Genomic DNA, 22677 nt, shown 5'->3' with positions numbered 1-22677 from the left:
GCATTGAGTCCTGATCATTGATTAACAAATCAGGTAAGAACAAAGCATCAACAGCTGTTTCAGGTATGATCATGATGCAGAGAGAGAGAGGAACCACAAGGTTCCCCAGTTCTTGTTCTTCTATATCTCAGTCTTGTGAAAAGATGGATCTTCCCATCATACTCCAGTTTGCAAAAGACATGGTTTCTATGTTTCCCAATGCAGGACTCTTCATGGCACTCTTGGAGTTTGGCTAGTATTGGCATTAGTAGATGCCAAAAAAGTGACAAGTGGAAGAGCCCTCTTTTCCGCTGTTCTCCCATGAATGGAAAAGCATCAAGCAAGATATATGGTCCTAGGGGTCAGGGTTAACATCATAACATTCCTCACAAGTTTGTGTGTTTCTGAACCTAGGTGCAAGACTAACTCAGAGGAGGAGCTCTTCACCAATGTACTCGAGCAGGAGGTGACACCCACTATGTCAGCCATTTAAGGAAATTATCCAAGGTGCTGAACCCTATACCTTCTCAAATAAGATCATCACCTTGGATAGTTCCTTTAAAGTTGAACTAAAATTCAGAGGGCATTCACCATCAATTGGTATGAAAACCAACAGGCACTACTTTTTATCTGTTAAAATATCAAAGTACAACTTCTATGAGAAAATGTGGGTGGAGGATCACCGTAGACCAGAAAGACCAGAAGTGTCCTTAATAACAATCTACAAATACTGTTGGGAAAACACTAACTGTGAAACAAAGACACTTGCCCCAGACATTCAAGTAGTAGAGTAATCTCAGAGTGACACAACTGGCCACAATACCTCACCATGTGTCTCATTCTTGGCATATGTAACCAAACTTCTACTAGAGCGACTGCTCTATAACTATCTATGCTACCTATAGACTCCACATTATAAAGTGCCTTAAATTGAGTCTATTTGTCCATTGGGGTGAATGTTTTCTATTCTGGTTGGCATCTCTCTAGGATATTGGACAGTTTTTCCTCCTCCTCCTATCAGAAGTTCTTCCTAGTCTTCTCAGGAGATACTGAGATCGAACCTGACACTTTCTGCATGCAAAGCATGTGCTCAACAGGGTCCACAACCTGTTCCTGTTGTTACCTGTGGTGAAAGTGGCAGTGCAACCAAATTCAGTGACTCCTCTAATAATACTTAGTATTTGCATACTGGAAAGTGTCAAAGTTAGTGTGAATGGTGTAAGTGTTTGAGTGTTAGTCTACAGCTCTGGTAACCAAAGTTTGTTTACCCATTTCGCCATGGAAACTCACCGGGTGACTTAAGATGAGTCACTGTCTCTCAGCCCATAATAGGGTCACCATAAGAATGGAAAGCAAACAACAACAAGCCCAGAACCAGAGATTGCTGCTGAATATTTAAGTTGGCATTGAACTAAAGATGGAAAATTGGCAAAAACTATGTCTCTCTTCTCTGTTTCATTCCTACTCTTTAAATCCTGCTTGCTACAGCAAACCTTTGTTCTACAACAGTCATGTAAAAGAGGTCTGTTTAGGGCAGTGGTTCCCAACCTGTGGTCTGTGGACAACCAGTGGTCCACAATAATGAAAACATAATCTGCTTCTTCACCATTACTACACTGTTGCCTCAAAACCACGTGGCAACAAGAGTAACTGGTCTCGTAAAACCCTCTTGCAGTGCCAAGGCAACGAGGATGTCGGGAGGTGAGAGACTGAGTACCCACGAAATATTACTACTACCACATCAGCTCTAGAATATGATTTTCTGTGGGTGAGCAGATTGCAACTACTGGATGGCATATGTTCTGTATAAGAAACTAGAGCTGATGTGATCTATCCAGTGCAATTTTCTGAATCAGCACCCCAAATAACCAAACCGAATCTAAAGCTGACCAAAAACTGATTCGTAACCCTTCTTGGTACTAATAATGTTGGAGAGGGGTCCCTGGTCAAAGCGGACCCTGGTCAAAAAAATAAAAAAGGTTGGGAGCCACTGTTTTAGGGATTTAAAAGGTTGGGCTAGCCTCATAACAATGAGTTCAGGAACATTTCTGCTTACATCTCAGCTCCTAAATTATGACAGTGTGTTAAACATGTCACCGAAACATCTGTCTAGCTTCTTTGAATGGTCTTGGGATCCTCCCTTTCTGAATTTAGAGGATTTTGAAATGCCTAGTCTAAATGAAATGGGGGGGGGGGGGGGTTAAAAAAGAAGACAGCATTGCTTCACAAATGACACAGTTTTCCCAGTACAGCGATATAGTCTGCAAGCAGATGTGTACACCATATGGGAAATGTTGCAAGACTTGAGTTTTACATTCCACGAAGCCAAACAGACATTTACTGATGTCTGACAAGCTAACATATTGCAAATGCATTCAGAAAAGACATGTGAACAATTTCACACATGGGGAGAGAAGCGATTTCCACATAGGGGATTCCCTAGACACCTTCTGAAATTCCGCTAAAAACTCAAAAAGATGAAAGGTGGCGCTTTCCTAATCCTTGAGAAAATGCTTTGAAGTGTCTACTTTGCCAAAGCAGTAATAAAGGAATTTAAGTAGATGAAGTGGTCCTTGGAGAATATAAAGGAACTAGAGAAAACCAAGGAGGAAAGAGGGTGCAACACTTACGGAAACTCTCACAAAGAGATGCTACTGCCTCAGATTCCTTAAGTGCATAGCAAGTGGGGATGATGGGAGCTGTAATTCAACACACCTGGAGAGCAGCTGCTTGGAGGAATTGCTAGAGCAGCTGTCTTGGGTCTGTGTTTCACACACTTACACAGGCAATGAAAAGTTCAGATGGACAAGGAAAGAGCAAGAAAGAGACACGTTTCCAAAACTCCCGACATCAGGCAGGTTAATGTACATTCTAAAACTGGAGAGCTTGTTGTCCAGTCTCTCCCATTGACTAGAACAAGTTCGTCTCCCTGATGGCTGTTAAAGAAATAGTCTGGGAAAGTGAAGTTGTGGGGTTTGAAGGCAGGGAGAAAAGATGCAGCAAAAGATATCTCAGAAGAGTGTTTCTCAACCTTCCAAATGCCACAACCCCTTAATACAGTTCCTCATGTTGTGACCCCCAACCATAAAATTATTTTCATTGCTACTTCATAACTGTAATTTTGCTATGGTTATGAGTCATCATGTAAATATCTGATATGCAAAATGTATTTTCATTTACTGGACCAAATTTGGCACAAATACCCGTGTCACCCCAATTTGAATACTGGTGGGATTTGGGGGGATTCATTTTCTCATTTGAGAGTTGTAGTTACTGGGATTTATAGTTCACCTACAATCAAAGAGCATTCTAAACTCCACCAATGGTTGAATTGAACCAAACTTGGCACACAGAACTCCCATGACCATCAGAAAATACTGGAAGGGTTTGGTGGACATTGACCTTGAGTTTGGGAGTTGTAGTTCACCTACATCCAGAGAGCACTGTGGACTCAAACAATGATGGACCTGGACCAAACTTGGCACGAATGCTCAATATGCCCAAATGTGAACACTGGTGGAGCTTGGGGAAAATAGATTTTGACATTTGGGAGTTGTAGTTGCTGGGATTTATAGTTCACCTACAATCAAAGCCCTCCTGACAAAGGGCCATCCATCCATAGATATAGATATATATGATTCACACACACAAATACACACACATGTATATGGCAGATATAGTATCAAAGATTTGAAAGGGACCCCTAAAGAAGAACAATTATATGCTGCAGGTTCCAGAGTAGGCAAACCAGACAACCTCTACATTGACACTGAAACTTGGCACAAATACTCAATATGCCCAAATGTGAACACTGGTGGAGCTTGGTGAAAATAGATTTTGACATTTTGGGAGTTGTAGTTGCTGGGATTCATAGTTCACCTACAATCAAAGAGCATTCTGAACTCCACAAACAATGGAGTTGAACCAATCTTGGCACACAGAACTCCCGTGACTAACAGAAAATACTGGAGGGGTTTGGTGAGCATTGACCTTGAGTTTTGGAGTGTTAGTTCGCTTACATCCAGAGAGCAGGAGGGCATTTGGTGGGAAAGTTTGCTGTTTCCAAAAAAGAAGAGAAGGGTTAATTTGCTTACATCCAGAGAGCAGGAGGAGGGCTTTTGGTGGGAAGATTTGCAGAAGAGAAGAGAAGGGCAGGCAGAAAGATCTTCAGCCTTCTCTGTCAAAGGGGTTCCTAAGACCATCAAAAATATGTGTTTTCAGATGGTCTTTGGTGCCCCCTCTGAACCCCCCCCCCCCCCACAGGGGTCCCGACCCCCAGGTTGAGAAAAATATGGGTTTTCAGATGGCCTTTGGTGCCCCCTCTGAAACCCCCCCCCACAGGGGTCCTGACCCCCAGGTTGAGAAAAATATGGGTTTTCAGATGGTCTTTAGTGCCCCCTCTGAACCCCCCCCCCCCACAGGGGTCCCGACCCCAAGGTTGAGAAAAATATGGGTTTTCAGATGGTCTTTGGTGCCCCCTCTGAAACCCCCCAGGGGTTCCGACCCCCAGGTTCAGATGGGCAAGAAAAGAGCAAGAGACACGTTTCCAAAACTTCCAACATCAGGCAGGTTAGTATGCATTCTAAACCTGGAGAGTTTGAAGTCCAACGTCTCCAGTTGACCTTTGTTAAATCCATACCTCATAAAACAAGTTCGTCTCCCTGATGGTATACAAATAGTCTGGGAAAGTGAAGTTGTGGGGTTTGAAGGGGGGGAAGAAAAGATACATCAAAAGATACCTCTGAAGGAGAGCATCAATTTATAGGAAGTTCATCCATGGTCAAATAGGACAAACCTTCTGATCAATATGCCTACAAGAAAAGGGGCTTCTTCTAGCTCAGGAATAGGCAAACTTGGGCCCTCCAGGTGTTTTGGACTTCAACTCCCAGCATTCCTAACAGCCTCAGGCCCCTTCCTTTTCCCCCTCAGCCGCTTAAGCGGCTGAGGGGGAAAAGGAAAGGGCCTGAGGCTGTTAGGAATGGTGGGAGTTGAAGTCCAAAACACCTGGAGGGCCCAAGTTTGCCCATGCATCCCCAAATAGCCTTGTATCCAGAGAGAAGCTTTCTAATGTGAAGACAAGCACAGAATCCTGACAACTTGGACATCTCTTTTTGAACTCACCTCTCCCTCATCACTGGCAATGAAAAAGTTTCAGACTTTCCTGGGAAGACAACTTTTCAGGCAGGTAAAGGCTGAAGTCCCATAACTTCCAGCTCTTCTGAGCTGCTGAGGCTTGTCGGCTCCACTCAGCCCTGCCTTCTTCTTCCTCTCCACACAATTCAATGCAAAAACAATACAGAATCCCTTGACTTCAAGCAGCTTGAGAGGGGCTTACAGCTTTCCCCCTTTTCTCCAAGGCGCAGAGATGTGGTCTTGCTGGGAAAACTTCAATGCCGGGAGGGGGGTGTGAGAGGAGGGAGGAGGGCCTGATCTCCTCCCAGGTGTCACACCCCCTTTCCTTTCCCTTCCCCATTCTCCTCCCAACTTTGCCCCCCCCCCCCCTTGTTTTCTCTGAGAGGGGAGATGAGGGAGGGAATGAGAAGCAAAGGCAAACTTCTAGGGACTGGAGCGCAGGCGCCAAGCAAGGGGGAGTCATGCCAGCCCTTTCTCCTTTCTGCTGGTCCCTTGCTCCTCCTTCCCTCTCCCCCCCCCCTTCCCCCCACACACACTCACATGGAATTTCCCCTCGTGTACACGACCCGCTGTCCCTCCTTGCTCAAACAGTGGCTGCCTCCTCTTATTAGAGCAGCACACGACAGCACATACAAAGCTCTCCAAATTGCATCCCCTCTCTGTGTTTTGAGTGAGGAGTTTACAGCAAGATGAAAAGCCTCCATGCAAAGTCATCCTTTCTTTGTGTTTTTGAAGGCTTTCCTGGCCGGAATCACTGGGTTGCTGTGAGTTTTCCGGACTGTCTGGCTACGTTCCAGAAGCATTCTCTCCTGACGTTTCGCCTACATCAATGGCAGGCATCCTCAGAGGTTGTGAGGTCTGTTAGAAACTAAGCAAGGGAGGTTTATATGTCTGTGGAAAGTCCAGGGTGGGAGGAAGAACTCTTGTCTGTTGAAGGCAAGCGTGAATGTTGCAATCAGGCCTGTAGCGGGGGGGGGGGGGGTGTTTAGGGGTTCAACCCCCCCCCCCCCCCGAAATTTTTCAGGTTAAAAAAAAACTGGTTTACTCATGAATTTTAACTGGTTAACCAAATCCCCATGCTAAGTCTATGAGACGCAAAAAAAATCAGAGTCCCTCCAGAACTGCAAGCACTATCTCAAGCAAATATTGACAATTTATTCACACTGTCATTACTTTCAGCAATAGCCGATGTAGGAAGCAACCAAGTTGGGGGGGGGGTGTTGAATGCTCTCATTAAGGAGGCCAGACTTGGTGGAGGTGGTCGACAGGGGCAGAGCTGCAGGCTATTGAAGGCTGCTCTGCCCCCTGCTGTGCTCTTTGCTTCAGCATGAACTAGGAGGCAGGTTTCAACCCTCCCCCAAATTTTCACACCCCCCCCCCCAAATTTTCAACTCTCCCTGAATTTTTTTTCTGGCTAGGGCCCTGGTTACAATGGATCACCTCAATTAGCACTGGAAAGTCTTGCAGCTTCAAACCCTAGGAATCCTTTGTTGGGAGGTGTTAGCTGACCCTTCTGCTTGCTTCTGGTAGAATCATAGAATCATTGAGATGTAAGCGTTCTTGTGGGCCATCAAGTCCAACCCCACTCTGCAAAGAAGCAGGAAAATCTCATTTAAAGCACCCATGATAGATGGCCATCCCGCCTCTGCTTAAAAGCCTCCAAAGATGGAGCCTCCACCACACTCCAGGGTACAGAGTTCCACTGCTGAACAGCTCTCACAGTCAGGAAGTTCTTCCTAATGTTCAGGTGGAATCTCCTTTCCTGGAGTTTGAAGCCATTGTTCATAGAATCATAAAATCCTAGAGTTGGAAGAGACCTCATGGGCCATCCAGTCCAACCCCCAGCCAAGAAGCAGGAAAATTGCATTCAAAGCACCCCCAACAGATGGCCATCCAGCCTCTGCTTAAAAGCCTTCAAAGAAGGACCCTCCACCACACTCCGGGGCAGAGAGTTCCACTGCTGAACAGCTCTCACAAGTCAGGAAGTTCTTCCTAATGTTCAGGTGGAATCTCCTCTCTTGTAGTTTGAAGCCATTGTTCCAATGCGTCCTAGTCTCCTGGGCAGCAGAAAACAAGCTTGCTCCCTCATCCCCATGACTTCCTCTCACATATTTATACATGGCCCCCATGTCTCCTCTCAGCCTTCTCTTCTGAAGGTTAAACATGACCAGCAATTTAAGCCACTCCTCATAGGGCTTGTTATCCAGACCCTTGATCATTTTAGCCGCCTTCCTCTGGAAACATTCCAGCTTGTCAACTTTAAATTATGGAGCCCGGAATTGGACACAGTATTCCAGGTGTGGTCTGAGCCCACAAGTGGCAGGCTAAAACCCGGAACCTCAGCTCATGGCTGATACCGAATGCGAGACTTCCCCCCCCCCCCCCCCGAGCACACAGAAGACTGGGCGACTTGGAAGGCGCTGAACAGGCTGTACTCCGGCACCATGAAATGCAGATCCAACCTTAAGAAATGGGGCCACAAAGTGGAGTCCACAACATGCGAGTGTGGAGAAGAGCAAACCACAGACCACCTATTCCAATGCAGCCTGAGCCCTGCCACATGCGCAATGGAGAATGTTCTTATAGCAACACCAGAGGCACTCCAAGTGGCCAGATACTGGTCAAAGGACATTTAGAACAATGCCAAGTTTTTTAAAACTTTGTGTTTTTGTAAATACAACTGTACCCTCGGTTCGCATCTGATACCATAAATAAAAATAAGTTGGTCCTGATTGTTTCATGTCTGGAATTCCCATGTTTTCAGAGTGTTGTCCTTTAGAGTGTTGTTCATCGGTTGGACTGGATGGCACATGTGGTCTCTTCCAACTCTTTGATTCTATGACTCTATGATTTATTTATTGTCCTGATTTAAAAGTTTTTTGACACCGGTAGCCAGATTAATACAAGTATCCAGAAAGGAGAAAACCATGAAAATGAACAAAATCTGGCTACTGGTATTTAAAAAAACTTTCATGACAGTAAATAAAGAACAACACTCTGAAAAAAGGGAAAATCCTTACATGAAACAATCAGGGACAGCCAATTACCTCCCAATAAAGCCAGGATTTGAAGCTGCAAGACCTTCCAATGATAATTAAGGTGGCCAATTGCAACATTCACACTTGCCTCGAGCAGACAAGAGTTCTTTCTCCCAACCTGGACCTTCCACATATAAACCTCACTTGCCTAGTTTCCAATAGGAGAGAATGCATCTGGAACATACAGCCCAGAAAACTCACAGCAACTCACCCTTTCTTGCTGATTCCTTTCCTAGCCCTTTCCCTAAAGAAAGGCACAAGGGTTTGTCTTTCTTTTTTTTCTCTGAAAGAGGAGGGAGGACAAGCTTCCTCACCCCAAGGGGGAAAAAACTTTATGTGGACTGGGGATCCTTCTAGGTTGCTTATGGACCAGGAGAACAAGAAATAGAGTTGGAAGCAGAAGCGAGACATTGCAGCACTGGAGGGGAAAGTGCCCTTCAGCACCAAGACTGGGTGGGGGCGGTTCAGAAAGAGGGAAAGAGAGAGAGGAGGAATGGATGAAGAAAGGCCATTGGAATGTCTTGGTTCCTTGCCTACATTCAACCCACATTGGAGGAGGATGATGGCACCGAGGTTGTGCCTACAAGGGAATGTGTCCCACTTTATTTATTTTATTTATCGTATCATCAGCAATCAGACTTTTGTATTACATTTTTAACAAAAACAAACAAACAGACAAAATACAGAATTTGCAAGCTTGGTAGTTGATTAAATGTCCTTTGACCAGTATCTGGCCACTTGGAGTGCCTCTGGTGTTGCTGCAAGAAGGTCCTCCATTGTGTATGTAGCAGGGCTCAGGTTGCATTGCATCAGGTGGTCTGTAGTTTGCTCTTCTCCACATTCGCATGTCGTAGATTCCACTTTGTAGCCCCATTTCTTAAGGTTGGCTTTGCATCTCGTGGTGCCAGAGCGCAGTCTGTTCAGCGCCTTCCAAGTTGCCCAGTTTTCTGTGTGCCCAGGAGGGAGTCTCTCATTTGGTATCAGTCATTGATTGAGGTTCTGGGTTTGAGCCTGCCACTTTTGGACTCTTGCTTGCTGGGGTGTTCCAGCGAGTGTCTCTGTAGATCTTAGAAAACTATGTCTTGATTTAAGTCGTTGATGTGCTGGCTGATACCCAAACAAGGAATGAGCTGGAGATGTCACTGCCTTGGTCCTTTTACTATTGGCTGCTACTTCCCGGCGGATGTCAGGTGGTGCAATACCGGCTAGACAGTGTAATTTCTATAGTGGTGTAGGGTGCAGACACCCTGTGATAATGTGGCATGTCCCATTAAGAGCCACATCCACTGTTTTAGTGTGGTGAGATGTGTTCCACACTGGGCATGCATACTCAGCAGCAGAATAGCATAGCGCAAGGGCAGATGTCTTCACTGTGTCTGGTTGTGATCCCCAGGTTGTGCCAGTCAGCTTTCGTATGATATTGTTTCTAGCACCCACTTTTTGCTTGTCCCACTGAAAGCAGTAGCTTTTACTCTGGTTCAATGAGCAGCAGATTGCATTTGCAGTTTCAAGAGTGTCCCTGTCCCCATAGGTTTTGATCCTCTTCCTTCCTTCCATCCTGGCCCCAAAGGATCTTTAAGAGTGTTATTTTTGTGAGCCTTCAAGTCAGCTTTGACTTATGAAACCACACTCCTAGAATCTTCTTGGTAAGATTGATTCAACTTTGCTCAATGAGGCTGAGAGGGTGTGACTTGCCCAAGCTTACTCAGTGTGTTTGCACATCCAAGCAAGGATTCAAACTCTAGTTTTCCCCAAGTCTTGCTTCAACTATCAGGCAGTTATGTCTCACTGACCTCCTTTAATAGTTTACTTTTGGTCCTCTGTTGTAGCTCTCCAAAGTAACTTCAGAACGCAACAAACAGGACTTTGAACTTCAGCCTTGTTAAAATGGTTCCAACCCATTAAAATTTGCCCCACTGAGTAGTCAGCCAAGTTTCAGACAAGCTACAGGCATGTAGCCAAGGGTGGGAGGGGGGGGCTTGAGGGGCTTCAGCCCCCCCCCCCCCCCCAAATTCTCATGGTGGTTCGCGAAAAGGCCTTACTGGTGCATTATTTAAACTGTTATGTTTATTCATATCATGATCTGATCACCATACTCAATATATCCCATATGCATGGGAGTATTGGGGTAACGATACAAAAACTCTGCTAGGGTAGAACGTCTTTCACTCAGACTCACCCCCCCCCCCCCGAAACAAACTCAGCCCCCCCCCCCCCCCCCCCGAATCGAAATCCTGGCTATGGGCCTGACAAGCTAGATTCTGATTCATAGTCCTAGATGTGTTTCCCAAGCACAAAATTCCACTGAATTCAATGGGGCATTATAGTTGAATTGTTGGTTCCAATTTGAATCAGTCAGATTCCCAGAAGTCCCAAATTACCATTCTACAATAGAGTCAATGACTCTGTTCCAGTCTGGGATGGCAAACTGGGTTTAGGGTTATGATACAAGGTTAGGTTGGATGAATTGCAGTCCAACACGTCAATTAGTGGGCTTCTGCAATTCGGCTGGAAGTCGATCCATTTTTGGTATCCAAATTTTGTTAGGTGTCCAGATCCGTTTTCAGGACCCTCACAAAAATTGGCTAATAGAAACATCTATTTTTGGCTAGACAGCCTGAAGATCCGGAAAGCTCTGGCTAATTGGTGGCAATGGGGAACTTACAAGACTCCCCATTCCTGGGACCCTTTCATTTCTTCCTTTCAAGGGAACCTGGATTTTGGCAACGGGGTTAAGGAAGCAGACACAGTTTGTGTAAGACACGTCATGGCATTCTTCTATTCTGATTGGCCCAACAGGCAACACTCACAGGGAAAACCCGTGCAAGCAACTAGTGACAGCCTCTTTGTGTGCCACATGATGCCAAATAGGGGAGGAGTAGCCATGATTGGCTGCCATGTGGTCCCGTAACAGACAAAAAACATGATGGCTGGGCCCTTAACGTTATGGCCGTCTGGCCAAGCCAAACCAGCTAGATTGGCCGAAGGGAACCAACTAATCCCTGCACAAGCCTAGCAATTAGCAGTTGGAAGGAGATATTTATCGAAATCCCAATTGAATTGGCTGCAAATTGGATACAAATGTGTCCTACCTCCCTTCAAGCTGGGTGTTCTGAGAGTCATCATCCAAAAATGTATCCAAAATGGAGCTTATAATGTAAATTAATAGATTAAGTTGCATGACGGCTTCACTTACGCAGAGCCCATGGATCTAGTGGACTCCTAAATCTGGAACTAACCAGCATGGGGTACACTACTGTATTCATATTGCCTAAATCACAGGATTCTAAAAAGTATATGACCCTTAACAGCCACATTTCCTGGCAGTTGAGTGAACAGGGAAAGGCTTTAATGCCATATATTAAAATGAAAAATTAGGCTTCTTTGACTGGAAGCAGTCCTTCAATCGGAGTGTTGACATATTAACTCAGAAATAAGTGTCTGTATACAGGGACAAGGGAATAGGTGCTTTCTTTGTGACCAATAAAGAAACATGGAAGCATATTGAATGACACAGGAGTCTTCATCCTGTGAGTAGAAACTAATTTCAGATTTCAAGGCTTCGGGGGCTCCCATTTTTGCTCCACAAGACAGATGGCAGTCTAATTGCAAAACCAAAGAGTCTTTCAAAAGATCGTATTTTAACTGTTGTCATGAGCCAAGAATCTAAGGGCGTCTTCCCACATTCTGAGTTTTCTTGCATTGCATGCCACTGTGAGTCATAAGCACAAAGGAAAATAAATGGATACACATGGGTCTTATGCTACTGCTGCTCATCATCATCATCATCATCATCCTACAACCTCTTATCCTTCCCATCCCACCATTTGCCCTAGTTTGTGACTCCCATGTTCCTGAAATAGTTCAAACACACAGGTAAAAATTAACATCATGTAAACATTTAAAAGCAATTAAATCACTAAAAATGGAAATGGTTACACTCCAGGTCTGGGAACACCTATGACCATAGCCCCACACAAGAGTCCAGAATATAAGCAAACAGTTTATTATAGAAACACATAAAAAGTATAGGGGGAAAATCAGGAATAAAGTAAAAGTTTTAGCAATAATTGATAATCCAACAGGAATCCAAATATCTCCTTCAAAGGTAACACAGTCCAGGAATAGCCCAAAGTCACAAGAACAGCTTGTCCACAAGCAAAAGTCCACAAGCAAAAGGTATATTTAGTAAAACTTGGAACAGGAACCCCAAAAACAGGAACATAGAAACTTCCAGAATACTAGAATCAAAAACCAAGGTTTGACTTGAAACAAGAACCAGAGAACTCAGGTCTAGCTTCTCATTTTAACACTACGTTGCCTGAACTTGCCTGGCTTTTTGTATTACTGATACTGTTGTTGTTTTTGATGATGATGTTTTTGGTTATTGCTAGATTGATATTTTAGATTGTGTCTTGAATTTGAACCTGTCCTTTCTATGTTGTACACCACTGTGAGTCGCCCTCGGGCTGAGAACAGCGGTATATAAGCAAAGTAAATAAATAAATAATGAACTAATCCTTAGGTAAACAACTTGCTATTTAATAGCTACCCATGAAAGCATTACATTTCCCATGACCCCCCCCCCCCCCAACTTTCCCACGTAATCTATGCCTATTTTCTGCTCTGATTTATAAATGAAGACGTTTGTTGATCTCCATAGCTTCAGGTGTTTTTTTTCCCCTGGGAGTCTTCTGTATCACTTAGTTGATGGGGTGGATTCAGGGAGCATGAGGGTGGGCAATGTTATAGTGCCTGCTGATGAACTGAAGGACTGGCCGATTGACACCAAGGGGCTACTACTACTGAGGGAGAGTCATGTTGTGGATTCAGGAAGTAGGAGAAGCTTGGCGGAGGAGTTGGCACAAGCCAAGTTCGAAAGTTCTGATGTAACAGTAAAACAACATTGGGGCCAGAACCCAATGCCAGAAAAGCCCCCAACCTCACTCTCGGGGAAGGGACACTTTAACCCCTTCACACCCAAGAATTTCTTACAGCAATATCCCCAGCTTGATTTACAAGGAGAAGAATTGAATGAGGGCTATTCGCACCTGGAAGCCAAATTTAATACCTTTTCTAATGACTTACTCACAATTAAGAAGTATCTGCAAGAAAGCATGGTGCTCCTGAGCACACTTGCAAAAATACTTAAAGCTGAAGTCTTGGAAAGCCGGTGCAACTGCGATTCTGCTAAGACAATGCCAGCTGTTATCACTTGGCTCTTCACCCTTATCTAATGTTGCTGTTTCTGGCTCCTTTGACTGACCTTGAAGTCCTGTACTTTTCGAGTCAGATTTGTCACAGAAAGAAGCATCATTTCCCTGACTTGAATTTTCATCACTTCAAGCCCCAGGAAATCCTACAGGTAATCCCACAATCCTCTGTAAATCATCAGTGAGCCCATGAGCCTCAGGAACCTCAGGCTGATTTACAACAGAAAGTAGTTAAACCATTCAGTCTTGTTGGATGACTTCAATGGAATACTCTGGGTGACATAAATATACAGTTCTTGGAGATTAAAACAATAGTGGCACTCTATTTTCATGTGCAGCATAACCACTGTGTAACAAATAAGTGTGATGGCTTGTTGCACAGTTTGTTCTGCAACAGTGCAACCCTGAGCTAGCATTAATGCATACATTTACACAATATAGATTCACACTCTGCAACTGCTAAGCACAGTCTCTCAGGTTCTGGATTCTAATGTGATGAAGGAGGCAGAAAACGACTCCATATCCATAGTTATCTAATCTGTTCTAGTTTTTCTTTTTTAACCCAGTAAAAGTCACTGGGTTGCAATTACACTCATTTGCATTGCTGTGTAATGTTTGGCCTTTACTTAGATATTACTCTTGGCTCTCTCCATCCATTCCCTCCTCGTAGCAGCACTTAAGTTCTTAACACTTTGGTTTCTGGGCAAGTAAGTCTGTCAATTAGTAGGCTGGCAAATTTGATCAGTAGTTCAACAGGGAATGATTTTGGTTGCTACCTTTTCAGTTTTGCCTATCATTTCAGAGAAGAGTCATTTGCACACTGCCCCAGAGAAAGGCCAGGTCCTGTCCTTTTGGGGACATAAGAGTAAGGACAAGATCATCATAAGATGACCATACTGGCTGCAGGATTGTGGGAGCTATAACAGAAAAAAAATATAATTTCTTCCAAGCCCTGGCTCTGTCCTCTCCTCTTGTTACAGATGCATTGATGGATGTTTGGATCCAATAAAGCCCAACATCTGAACAACATCATGCATTGCACCATAAAACAATCAGCTGGTAATTCCCATAAACCTCAGTACAGCCGTAAAACTTCAGAGGGTTTATTTGAGTTCACCCAAGTGTTTCTTTTTAAAACTTTGGAACAATGCTGGCTACCAACATACACAACCACATGGCAGTCATACCTGCCTGAGATCTCCATTTCCAAATGTATTTGGCAGCTGGCAGAATCAAGCCGAGGGCAGGGGAGAAGGGGGCACCAAATATCTAAGCCAATCTTGAAACCTAAATGGAAAGGAACCTAAATGGATTCTTTGGAAAGCACTGAAAGGTAAATATAAACAGGCAAGTGGAGTTGGCACACGCTCTTTGTTAACTGGAGAGAACCTGGCTAGGCACATTAGCAAAATCTTGCAAATACTTCAAGTATCAATAGTCATCTAATCTGTTCTGAAGGAGGTTGACAAATTGGGTTTACTATATTCCTCTGGAGTTACACCAAGTGTAAATTCATTGCAGACTCAATTTAAGTATCAACAAGATGCCCTGTTTGATCTTCAGAAAGAGCATCTCCAAACCCAGCCTAAAGTCATCAGTGTCTCACAACATGTGCCTTTGGTTTCATCTACACTGCCATATAATCCAGTTTCTGAATCCAGATTATCCACTTTGAACTGGATTATATGGCAGTGTAGACTCAATTATAATCCAGTTCAAATCATTTAATCCAGATTCTGAAACTGGATTATATGGTGGTGTAGACCCAGCTGATTATTTCAAAATAGTTTTTTTATCACAAAGAGTGAAAATTAATCAGAATAGAGATTGTAGTCAGGAATCAGACAACTAGGGCTTGGAAGGGCAGCTATGAAGGAACTAGACAAGATCCTGAACTGTAAAGACATGCCATTGAATTCTAAAGTAAGGATGATTCATGGCAGTGCATTCCCTATCTCTATGTATAGTTGTGAAAGCTGGACGATGAAGAAAGCCGATAAGAAGAAAATCAAGTGATTTGACACGTAGTGCTTGAGAAAAATTCTACGGATATAGTGAACTGATAAAAAAGTATAATCACAGCTCAACTTTTCCCAAATAATATGATGGCTAAACTGAGAGTGCAGCAATTTGGATATATCATTAGAAAAGTAGATAGAAGTCAATAAAAGAAGAAGAAGACTGCATTACAAGTGGATGGAATTAGGGCCCTTCCAGATAGGCCCTATATCCCAGGATCTAATCCCAGATTTTCTGCATTAAACTTTAGTCCACAGTGTCAGATAATCTGGATAATAAACAGAAAACCTGGGATCAGATCCTGGGATATAGGGCCTGTCTTAAAGGACCCTTAATCAAGTCATGTCCCTGAATCTGCAATCATACAACATGCGGAACTCTCTGCTCCAGAGTGTAGTGGATGTGCTGGTACAGCTGTACCAGGAGCTCCAATTCTGTTTGCTTTGCATTAAATGTTTGTTTGCAATCCCAGGCTTGGGATTTTGCAGCAGGGTGGCTTCCTGTTATAGTTTGCTATCATAGGGCACAGCCACCTGTCAATTATAAGGTTCCCTGGTCCCACCCCCTTTGAGTTTTGGAGGGAATAGGAGCCTTTTTGAGTCTTTCGCACAGGACATAAAACAAAGTAGCTCCTGTAGAAAGCTTCGTCTTCTACGGCTTGGCTGGGGAGATATTCAGCCTACAGCTTGGCCGGGGAGAAAAGGCCCCACAGCTTGGCTGAGGGACTTCAGCCGGCCATCACAGCAACCTGAACTCCTTCTTTTTCTCTGGAAGTCTACAAAGCTCTGCTTGGCAAGGGTCGCTCGCGGAAGCCAGACGCAGTTGGTACCGGGTGCAGGGGCTCCACGCCAACAGAAGCAAGTACAGACTGCCCAGATTAGAAGTTAAGGATTTCCCCATTAGTTAGTTACAGTTAAGAAGATAGTGCCTGTTCCCAGTGAACAAGATTGCAAGAACCAATAGACTGTTAAGAAAGCTTGAAAGTACTTGTTTGTTTTCATCAATAAAGAACTTTGTTGGATTTACTTTAGGCATTCTAAAGACTCTGTTTGGGGGAATCTAAGGGCCTTTAATCTGAGGCAGCCCTGGTGTCCCATTGGGCACACAAAATTTATGTCCTGTCTACAGTCATGTGCACAGGCCCATCGTGTGACAGCACAGTGGAGGGTCCTCCTTTGGAGACTTTTAAACAGAGGCTGGATGGCCATCTGTCGGGGATGCTTTGAATGCGATGTTCCTGCTTCTTGGCAGGGGGTTGGACTGGATGGCTCACAAGATCCAACTCTATGATTCTCTGATTCTATGTTAACATTTCAGACTTTATTATTTGGGCAATATGTTAACTTTGCAGAAAAAGACATGGCCAGGCTTAGATTTCATTTGATATTTAGATAGAACAAAACTTATTAAATAGCTGATTTCTAACTGTCAACACTGGATGCCATGGATTTTAACAATTCCTTATTAGTCTTTGAAAACTTGTGTGAACTCTATCATCACTTACTGATTTAGCAGTTCATAGCCTGCCATTCTGTTGAATCACTCAGAACTCATGATGCCAATATACCAAACAATAACAACCCCGGGGTTCTTTCCTACCTGAAGCAGGGCAGATAATGCTGTCCCAAGTCAAAGTCAAGGAAACCCAGGGCTAACCAAATGAGTTGTCCACTCAAGGCAGGACATTCCTCAAGTGCTTCTCCTTAAATGTAAAAATGTAATTCTGAAATTGGGTTGTTGTAGGTTTTTCGGGCTATATGGCCATGTTCTAGAACATGGCCATATAGCCCGAAAAACCTACAACAACCCAGTGATTCCGGCCATGAAAGCCTTCGACAATACATTAATTCTGAAATCATTAACTTTCCTCTCTTTTCAGAATGACACTCAAAGGTGTTCCATTCTACCCAAAGTCAGGACAGGCCTTGACAATATGGATGGCAGAAAAATCTATAATAATCAAATAAAGTAAAACTCTTGTGCTTATTTAAATGCCATGGGATACATCTATCCATTAGTCCTAACTGGAATAACTCAATTTAATTAATAGGAATCTGGCAAGTTAACACTCATGTACATTCCATTAAAAATTAAAAAAGGAAGAGGGGCTGACCAAAGGCAAGATGGATGGATGGGATCCTTGAAGTGACTGGATTGACCTTGAAGGAGCTGGGGATGGTGACGGCCGACAGGGAGCTCTGGCGTGGGCTGGTCCATGAGATCATGAAGAGTCGGAAACGACTGAACGAATGAACAACAACAACACATTTCATTAACCTATTGCCCCCAGTGGCACAATAGGTTCAATCCTTGTGCTGGCAGGACTGAGGACCAACAGGTCAGCGGTTCGAATCTAGGGAGAGTGGGTTGAGCTCCCTCTGTCAGCTCCAGCTCCCATGTAGGGACATGAGAGAAGCCTCCCACAAGGATGGTAAGACATCAAAACATCTGGGCATTCCCTGGGCAACGTCCTTATTGTTGTTCATTCGTTCAGTCGTCTCCAACTCTTCGTGACCTCATGGACCAGCCCACGCCAGAGCTCCCTGTCGGCCGTCACCACCCCCAGCTCCTTCAAGGTCAGTCCAGTCACTTCAAGGACTTGGCAACGTCCTTGCAGACAGCCAATTATCTCACACCAGAAGAAATTTGCAGATTCTCAAATCACTCCTAACACACACACACAAATCCATTACTTCCAACTTAGGACTCTCATTAGTATTCAAGGTAATACAATTTAAGTGAGAAATCAAAATGCATTAAAGATGTTTAATATTTAGTTAAAAGCTGGTGGAATTATGTTATACCCTCTTGGGGGGGAAATTCTCCAAACTCCAAGGATTTGAAATAATAGCTTTATCTGTTCTGGTTCTATGTGCTATTTTTAAAACAGATTATAACACTGAGAAAAATACATAAGAATAACAAGCTTCTTATTCTGTCTAAAAATAATAATAATAAACATAGATCATTTTCCAAGAAAGCTATCAGTTTGTTTTCAGAAATAGCTTCTTAAGAACTCAATCCTTGACATATTATTTCATTTTCCCCCTAAATGGGTTAGAAGTGGGAGGCACTGAAAGTTATTTCCACAATCATAGAATAGAAAGGTAACCTGTGGGCCATTGAGTCCAAGTCCTTGCTCAGTGCAGGATTTCAAGCTCAATGATCCTTAGCAGGTAGCTGTCCAGCTTCCTTTTGAAGATGTTCAAAGGAGACCCGCATCACCTCTGTAGGCATTGCTGAACAGCTCTGAGGCCTTTTCCATACATAATAATAATAATAATAATAATAATAATAATAATAATAAGTCAACTGCAAAAGGCCACCTTACTTGGATCTGCGAGCATCATTCCAAAATACATCAGACAGTCCTAGACGCTTGGGAAGTGTTCGACTTGTGATTTTGTGATACGAAATCCAGCATATAGATCTCATTTGCTGTGACATACTGTGCTTTTGTGTCAATAATAATAATAATAATAATAATAATAATTCTTTATTTATATCCCGCCACCATCTCCCTGAAGGGACTTGGGGTGGCTCACAAAAGCACTCAAAAGTGCAACATACATAAAATACAACAAATACATAAGCATAAAAAACAATGACAATGTAAGTTAAACATTCAGTAAAATGCCGCAATGACTGCAGATATAAAATAGGCTGTGTTCAGGTATCAATCCCATAAAGTGCCAAGGTGAAATGACTCACTGGATCCTCGAGTTGACATAAGATTCTAATCATGGTCAAAGACCTGTTCAAAGAGCCAAGTTTTCAGGTTTGGCCAAAAAACTTTGAGAGTGAGGGCTAACCTAATGTCTCTGTGGTGGGCATTCCAAAGTTGCGGACCACCACCAAGAAGGCCCTCCTTCTTGTCCCCACTAACTGTGCTTGAGATGGAGGTGGGACCGAGAGGAGGGCCTTCCCTGCAGATCTTAAAGCTCATTCATAAAAGGAGATGCGTTCTTGAAGATAGGTTGGATCCAAAGCGTATAGGGTTTCATAGGTGATAACCTGCACTTCAAATTGCGCCTAGAAACTTGCGCCCAGAAACTAAAGAGCTGCTTTAATAGGGACATAGAATGCTCCCTATAACTAGCCCCTGTTAGTAATCTGACTGCTGACCTTTGCACTAACTGCAGTCTCCAAGCTGTCTTCAAAGGCAGCCCCATGTAGGGTGCATTGCAGTAGTCAATTCTAGATGTCACTAAGGTGTGGACCACCATGGCCAAGCCAGGCTTTTTGAGGTACGGTCACAGCTGGTGCACCAGTTTTAACTGTATGAAGGCCCTCTCATCCACCACCGACACCTGAGCTTCAAGTGTCAACACTTGATAATAGCATGATGGTTCCAGTTCAACTGCCTTGATTCCTTTCTATGAAATACTGGAATGTGCAGTACAGGGAAGGGACATTTAGAATTCTCAGGCAAACTCCATAGACTCTAACCACAGAATGATTACATCATCCGCTGAGATCTCCAGAGGACTTTGACAGGTCTCAGTGGATGATATCATCAGTCTGCATCTGGCAATGCAAAATCACACCATTCCAGATCTTTTATTGACTGGCTACATCTGATAACAGCCTTAAGGAGACTGATATGAACACTATTTACATTGCAAGGAAACAACGCCAGTAAAAGAAGCAACAAGATCTCACAAGGCGTCAACGAGTACCAACTAGCCTTCCTGCTGATAGGTATTGTATATTGACATGTAGACTTACATGTAGACTTACAAGGTGTTACCACAGCCACATGGGCATGGCTGTTTGTTCTAAGAGCATAGGGAATTCAAATGCCTCATTTATGTCATGGGAGATACTCTTCCAACAGGCCAGGCCAGTACTGGATGGAGGCCCTGGGCACTCAGCATTTGCAATGCAGGTTTTCTGCAGAAAGTCCCAGGCTTGGTTCTTGTGGGCTTTTTCGGGCTCTAGGGCCATGTGGACAATTTTAACAGAAAGGAATAGACTATGAAAATGAACAAAATCTGGCTACCAGTATTTAAAAAACTCTAAAATTACAACAGCAAAACAGCAGAGAGGAAACAACCAGGCACATCTTAACACCTCTCAACAAAAGATTTTCCCAGGCTCAGCCAGGCCTTCAAATGCTAATGAAGGTGGTCAGTTGAAACATTCACACCTAGCTCCAGCAGAGAAGAGCTCTTTGCCCCACCCCAGCCATTCCACAGATATATAAACCCATTGTCCTAATTCCAACAGACCTCACTACCTCTGAGGATGCTTGCCATAGATGCAGGCGAAACGTCAGGAGAAATGCCTCTAGAACATGGCCTCTAGAACATGGCCCTATAACCCGAAAAAACCCACAAGAACCTAGTGATTCCAGCCATGAAAGCCGTCAACAATACATAGTCCCAGGCTTATTTTAATTTTGTTTTTTGAAAGCTATGGAATCCTGGGATGTGTAGTTTGGTGAGGCACCAGTACTCTTTAGGCTAAAGACCTTGTAAAATTACAATTCCCATGATTCCATGTCATTGAGCCATGGCAGCTAAAGGGGTATCAAACTGCATTAATTCTACTGAGTAGAGTAATCCCGAATTACACTGTTTAACTGGTATTGCACCACCTGACATCCACTGGGAAGTAGCAACCAACAGTGAAATGACCAAGACAGTGACATCTCCATCGTATCCCCTGTTCGAATATCAGCCAGCATATCAATGACTTAAATCAAGAAATAGTTTTCTAACATCTACAGAGAAACTTGTTGGAACACCTCAGCAAGCAAGAGTCCAAAAGTGGCAGGTTAAACCCCAGAACCTCAATCCATGGCTGATACCAAATGAGAGACTCTCTCCTGGATACACAGAAAATTGGGCGATTTGGGAGGCACTGACCAAACTGTGTTCTGGCATCATGAGAAGCAGAGCCAACCTTAAGAAATGGGGCTACAAAGTGGAGTCCACGACATGCGAGTGTGGAGAAGAGCAAACCACAGACTGCTTATTACAATGCAGTCTGTGTCCAGGCACATGCACAATGGAGGACCTTCTTTTAGCAACACCAAGTGGCCAGCTTCTAATCAAAGGACATTTAATATAAATCCAAGTTTTTTGTTTGTTTGTTTGTTTGTTTGTTTTTAAATACAATACAACTGTACCCTTATTTCACTCCTGATATGACAAATAAATAAAATCCTGAATTAAAGTGACACATTCCTGAGGGATATAGCAGGAAAAGAACAAATCCAGCAGCATCTCAAAGACTTCTACGTACCTTGTGACACAAGTTTTCATAGACGTCGGCTTCATGTGTCTAAGTAGGAGCTAGTCCACCGAGGTAAATCCCAGAAATAAAATCTGTTAATCTTTATGGGACCACAAGACACACTGTTGTTCTTCGTGACCTAAATTCCTGAAATTCCTGAAATGTGCACGTCATGAAAAGCCCATGGCCAGCATCACCCACTGTCGTCTCTTGCTTTCCCATATTAAAATGTGGGAAGCATGCCTTTGACCGAAATGTTTATTCACTGGGAAATAAAACATGTCACCATCGGTTCTCAGATAATTTTACGGCCAGCAAAAAGGCCGCAGGCAATAGCAAGCGGTTGCCTCTCGTCTAAACAATTCATCAGTGTGAATAAACAATTCCACTTGGCATTTGCCCAAGGATTCAGGGATCAGTATCCATCTTTTGCTGTCAAAAAGAAAGGAGGGAAGTCAAGAAAGTCCCTGATGCATCAATCACCGATTTGTTTAATGTTGTGCCAAATGGATAGGACAGAATCCCGCCCCCCCAACCAATGGATTATTTTACTCATATGTCACGCTTTTTCTATTCATGGAACTGAAGACAACCTATACTTTTACAAACACATATAAAGTCACAATCAGCTAAAAACATACAATAAATAACTCTAAACACACCAGGCCTTGACGTATATTGGAAGCTAAGTGGGACCATCACTGGTTAGACCTTGGATGGGAGACCACCAACGAATACCAGGACCTGTAGGCTATATTTCAGAGGAAGGGACTGGACAAACCATATCTAAGTATCCCTTGCCCAGAAAAAACCCCATGAAATCGATGTGGTCATTATTCACTGACAGGCAACTAATTAATCTCAATGAATATAGATACGTTCAAACAATACAATACATTTTTAAGAACACTGATTGCATTAACTTAGAATTTCAGCATTAACCTTCTTCCAGAATTATGTTATTTTTATTAATTCGTTAAATGAGACACTAAGTTAAAGGGACAACAATATTGTTATTGTTGCATTGATGTGAGTTTTCCGGGCTGTGTGGCCTT

General features: G+C 43.5%; 1 protein-coding gene across 2 annotated transcripts in view; it reads right to left on the bottom strand.

Moving 5' to 3' along the window:
* The window catches only part of PRSS23 (serine protease 23), a 37236-nt gene extending 15517 nt beyond the window's left edge, over positions 1-21719 (bottom strand). The window contains exon 1 of one of the 2 annotated variants that reach the window (XM_060771137.2): positions 21632-21719. In XM_060771137.2, the coding sequence (XP_060627120.2) occupies positions 21632-21666 (35 nt within the window). In that variant the 5' untranslated portion in view covers positions 21667-21719. Of the gene's footprint in view, positions 1-5100; positions 5561-21631 lie in introns of those variants that run through there. The other variant, XM_060771138.2, reaches the window with a different exon arrangement.
* Positions 21720-22677: the final 958 nt, after the last annotated feature.

Source organism: Anolis sagrei, chromosome 3 (genome assembly GCF_037176765.1).
Source record: "Anolis sagrei isolate rAnoSag1 chromosome 3, rAnoSag1.mat, whole genome shotgun sequence".
Taxonomy (NCBI): Eukaryota; Metazoa; Chordata; class Lepidosauria; order Squamata; family Dactyloidae; genus Anolis; species Anolis sagrei.
This window is presented reverse-complemented; position numbering and strand designations above follow the sequence as displayed.